General features: G+C 34.4%; 1 protein-coding gene across 1 annotated transcript; it reads left to right on the top strand.

The window, feature by feature from the left end:
* The first annotated feature begins 203 nt into the window (after positions 1-203).
* LOC132141712 (uncharacterized) lies at positions 204-2423 on the top strand. The gene is made up of 4 exons (XM_059551375.1): positions 204-752; positions 877-938; positions 1349-1506; positions 1981-2423. The coding sequence occupies exons 1-4, from the start codon at positions 204-206 to the stop codon at positions 2148-2150; spliced, it is 939 nt and encodes a 312-aa protein (XP_059407358.1). The 3' UTR covers positions 2151-2423.
* Positions 2424-5628: the final 3205 nt, after the last annotated feature.

Below are 5628 nucleotides of genomic sequence, written 5' to 3'. Positions count from 1 at the left end.
AATGGCGATTCTTTTGCTAAGGTGTGCATAGAGGGTTGAATGTACAGTCTTACAGAAGTAATGAAAGTACAAAATAAATGTAGTATTAGCTGAACTATTAATTAACTGAACATGATACAGTGACTTTATTTATCTATCTATTTATTAATTAATTAATTTATTTATTTGTCAATGTTGACCTAACCTGAAAATCCTCAATAGTCATGACACCTCTTGCTGGAACTTCCACCACCAGTTCAGCAGATACCACAACAGCATCAGAAACAACACTGTCCACTCCGGCCACTCTCTCTTCAACTGCTTTTCAAAGTACAACTATTAGTACAGTTGAAACATCCACAACACCAACACTTTCAATACCAACAGGTTCTTCCAGAGTCCCAACAACTCTATCTGGAATATCCAACAGTAGTGCGACAATTACCACGAAAGCACAACAATCAACAGCTTCTACCTTGGTTTCAGTCAGTTCCTCTTCATCAACCTTTGACACATTCACCACTAGTGCTACAACGGTCATTCCTTCTACAGATTCTACAGCCATTACACATTCTCCAGCATCTACAGCATCGACAAATGTTACAGTATCTACAGCTTCTACAACGTCTACATCTTTTGGAAAAACTTCTGCAAACTTAATATCTGGGGTGCTTACAGATCTGGAGTTTCGCTCTACAGACACATTTATAGATGCACTAAAAGATGTAAACTCTGCAGAGCACAAGAATAGGGCTAAGCTTGTCAGGGATGAGGTGAGTTAAAATCCATTAATTGTATTTACTGTAACACAAGATACTTTTTTATTAAATTAGGCATTTTATTAATTACACTGAGATATTTTTACTGATGTCTGCAATTGTTTGATATCTGATCCAGCTTGAAGCAGTCTATAGACCCAAGTATGCTAACTTCCTCAAAGTGATTGTCCAAGGATTCAGGTAAATACAGTACATTGCAATGCTGCTTATTTATATATGCATGCTGTCTGCATGTGTGTGTGTGTGTGCGCGCGCACATGTGTGCTTGTGTATTTCAGGTATTCCTTATGCCGTGGGTCAATGATGGATGTCTCCTAAAGGATAGTAAAACCTGACGTTGCATAGACAAAATTTCAACCCTCAATGAGAATTTTTTTTTATAAATCCCACAAAATTTTCTGAAAGGATTAGATTTTCAGGGTTAGAATATAGAGTTTGTACTGTACAGTTTGAAAATTATTATGCCTATGGAGCATCTTCGTAAAACACAAACACCCAACGTGTGTGAGAGAAAGAGAAATAGAGAGAGAGAGCATCCAATAAACTGGATTTTTAAAGGTAACATATATTCATTTCAACATTTACTTCAGACCAGGGTCAATCATCACATCAGCACAACTAGTCTTCAGTTTCAACCAAACTATCCCATCCATTCAAGAGATTTCCACCATCCTCTTGAGAGCAGTGGAAACAGGAGAAGTCAATCAACTGAATATGATTCCTCAATCAATTTTAGTCAATGGTTCAGGTAAGCTCTAATACTCAGTAGATTTATAATCTTCTATACCTGTTACCTTTCTATTAATATAATGATGTCTGTACAACTTATGCATCAGAGAAACAAGTATGCAGTCATCTCAAGGGGCTGTTCACATTGAATGGTAACTTTTTAGTTGATGGCAACATGGCAGAGGAAGCACTGTTATTTTATGTTACTGCATCGTGTCTTAAATGCACATCTTGAGACCATCATGTTCTGTGCTGTTAATTTACTTATTGTAGTTTTAACGTAAGTTATGCCAAGCATTTCTAATGTTTGAAACGAAGGTCAACAAATGTAAGTAGACTAGGAACATTTTAAAATGAGCAGTTCATTCATAAATCCATAAGAACTTTTTTAAGAACCTTTATGCTGTGGAAATACAAATCCGTAGACCAGAAGATAATGGCTACATAAGGTTTAAAGGGATATCCAGGTAATTTGATTGTGCGTTTATTACAGCTTTAGCTACAACTGTCACTCCTGCAGCAGCTACAGCAATTACAGCAAGCACATTAACTAAAGGAACCACATCAACCACGGCAACTTCAGGGGTACTAAAGATTGAATCCAGTTTGCTCCGAGCAACATGCTTCATTATTATGTCTAAAATATTAAGGCTCTTCCTATAGATCCTTTAAACATATATATCCAGCACACATGAGAGTTCCAACAAGACATGCTGTAACCAAATTAATAAACAGCAAATGCATTTTCTTATTACATGGTATATAGTATTTTCTATCACTCAAATAATGGTATGGGGTAATATTAGCTAGTATATAAATATATTGCATTGTTCTTCAGTTAACAGTAGACTATTTAAGAAAATTTGATAAATGTGTTGTATTTTGAAAAATATGTCTTAAGGGTAAATGCTGGTTATACTTATTTATTTATTTTTGTCTTGTATATTCTAACATTGCAATATGGTCAAAAGTATTATTATTCAAAAATGTATATGATTAAAAAAAATTGCTTTCATGAAAATACTTTACAGTAATCATTGTTCAAATGCAATTAGACTCAGTGTACTCAACCTTTAGTCAACATTTCTTTATCCCAAGTGTACTTTTTACATAGGGAATGTTGAGGTACAAGCATATCCAGATGCCACTGTCTATACACCTCATAAAACAAGATAATCAGTGGCCCCTGCAAAACTGTGAGAATATCCAAACTGTGAGAACATACATTTTTACAATACAGTACACACACATTTTTACACACACACACACACACACACACACACACACACACACACACACACACACACACACACACACACACACACACACACACACACACACACACTAACAATGTATATTTACAAATTTTTTATTTAAACCACGTGCAGCATATTTTAGGTTACCTGACATTTTTTTGTGTTTTATCATATAATGCATAAATAATTTATTACATGCTTCACAGCCTATACAGTACAGCTATCTAGAGAACTTAGCAACTCCTCCTATTTTTACAGTCATAAAACCAAATTAGTCCAGTTACTCTTCAAGTTGTTGTTATGATAAGTGTTCAGTTTATGTTGCAATTATAGGATTTTATTGTGAATTGTTCTTTTTTTTTAGCATTGTTTTACTTTACATAGGAGGTATTGTACAGGGTCAGAAACAACCCAGGAACCATATTTGGCCACGTCACTTTACTATATTTTATATGTTGCTGACTGTACTGTGACAGATTTTCTTGATTGCTTAAGCACATTTCTTGAAAAATATTTTTTGCACATTTCTTGAATTTATTTTTACGAACTGGACTAATTGTTTTGGTTTAGCTAGTGGACTAATCAGACTATAAAGGTCTTCTGCCTGGGGTTAAAATCAGAGATTACAACGACAATAATCCGGGGTTAAGGAACAGTGTTAAAAATCAAAGGTGTCAATTTGTAATTTCTTTGGCATAGCCTATGGCATATCTCTGGCTCTTAAACTGGCATATAATGTGTAATTCTATTGGGATACAGATTTTATAAACAAAGTGATTTTTGAATTATTTAAATACAGTTGAAACTAACAAATTCTGTAACACTTTCTAGTATGAAGCCCGTATTTATAATACATTATAAGGGTAATCTTAAGGCATTATAATGAATGCATAATGCATTATAAAAATCTGATGCTACTTTACTTAAAGCAGTCAAAGACCACTTATAAGGAGTAATTATAATAATAATAATAATAATAATAATAATAATAAAATTCTCTCAAGCAGCCATAGATCAGATATCAGATCAGATGAATGTGTAATATAACACATTTGTTTTGTACTTTTTTTATTGTAATATCAGTTTGATTATTTTGATGGTACCCTTTAGACAGCTGTTAATAAATAACTCTGCAAATACATATCAACTAGCAGTCATTAGAGTCTGCTACTGTAAATATATGCGAACACTGTATTATAATGGTCAATGTGTCTTTGCAAGTATGTCAACTTATTGGCCTACTGTATGTTCTGCAAGATTAGTATTGTGCTGAATATTGGCTAGTTCTGAATGTTTTTATATATTCAGCACTTGGATACAGTTTTTCTTGATTGTTAACACACAATTCATGAAACAATTCGCCATTTTCTCACAACTATAAACAATCTCAAAACTACACACCAACTTGTGCAAACTGCAGACTTCCAGGTCAAAATCAAATACATTTTACAGTACAATTACAGTACAGTCTGGCTCCCCTAGACAGTCGTCTCTCAGTTCTGCACAAATAGACTACATGTAAGGACTACTTGGCTACAAATCGATTCAACAGTAATGAGTTTGAGGGTGTACAACATGTGCTACAGTATTTACTGTACATGGAATATAATGAAAGTTCTCTCATCTGAAGTACTGCTGCTATGTTCTGTAATTATACTGTATGTGTAAGTAGTACTGAAACCTTATAGATGAGCCTGTAGGCAAACTACATAAGAACAAACAGTGCTTTGTATTTCATCAGGAACAAATGACCTTTGACCTCATCCCTCTTTGTCTCCCACTTCCAGGATTCATTTTCCAAATCACATAATTACTTTTGCTCCTGTGCATATCATCCTAGGATTCTGACCAGTGTTTCATCAGTTTTGCTACTGAATGTTCACACGTGGATAAATGTGTGCTGTTTGAGTTCATTTTTTGATATTTGAGTTAATTATATTATGAATTTGAGTTTTCTGAATGAGAACATTGTTAAACCTATGGAAAATGATGGCATTTTTGTGAAGACTTGGCAGAAAGCACTGAGCAAATTGGAACATGTCCAGTCTGTTAGTGTGCTGGCAATCGAGAAAAACTGTAATGCAAAAATACTGCAGTACAACTGCAAAGGCCAAAAAAAGGTAAATAAAACTCTAAATGAACAGCATGTTACAGAACACTGTTATACTATAAACAATTCTAAGTTCAGGATCAAATAGAGATCCATTCATGTCTTTGGGCTTGAGTCTGGCCTAAGATCCTGCCTTGATAACACTCTCTAAACCTGACTCTTTCTCTCCTCATCCTCCACTTCTTACACTCTTCCTCCTCTCCTTCTCAGATAGTTTCCATCTATTGTTTGTATCATCATTCAGTCACCTGTGCCACTTGTGAACTCTGAATTGGCTAATATTTTGAACAGTCGGTTTTGATCACATCATAAGAAACAAGTGTGAACAATGACAACTGTGCTTTAGTTGTGTTTAACTTTTGCCACTTGTGTTTAGCATTCTGCAGCACAAAGTACATCACAATATGATAAGTGTGAGAATGTGTTTAGAGTTTTGCAAAATGAGTGCATGAGATTTGCAAACATAGCATAGCTGTCTGAGCGTATTTAAAGTTTAGCAGAAAGAGCGCTTTATTCAACAAACTGGTTTAAGCTAGTGAGAATTTGGTTCAGATATTAGTGTTTTAGCAGCTCATAAAAACTGCATAATAGCCTGCATCATTCCTGTTCAAAACCTGTTGCACAAAACCTCGGCGTCCCATGCCATGACTGATAATATTTTAATAGGCTATATTGTGTAACTTAATATAAGGAATTGCTACATTTCATGTTTTGAAAAGTATGTGACAATATATTTACTTACAGTTTTTTTACAATCACTTTGCTACTATTTTCA

This window comes from Carassius carassius, chromosome 6, assembly GCF_963082965.1.
Source record: "Carassius carassius chromosome 6, fCarCar2.1, whole genome shotgun sequence".
NCBI lineage: Eukaryota > Metazoa > Chordata > Actinopteri > Cypriniformes > Cyprinidae > Carassius > Carassius carassius.
Note: the sequence above shows the minus strand (reverse complement) of the source record. Positions and strands in the feature narration are given on the sequence as shown.

Coding starts and splice junctions, on each gene's coding strand:
- LOC132141712 (XM_059551375.1), top strand. CDS start 204: ATGACACCTCTTGCTGGAACTTCCACCACCAGTTCAGCAGATACCACA. Junction 753..876: donor CTAAGCTTGTCAGGGATGAG/GTGAGTTAAAAT, acceptor TATCTGATCCAG/CTTGAAGCAGTCTATAGACC. Junction 939..1,348: donor GTGATTGTCCAAGGATTCAG/GTAAATACAGTA, acceptor CATTTACTTCAG/ACCAGGGTCAATCATCACAT.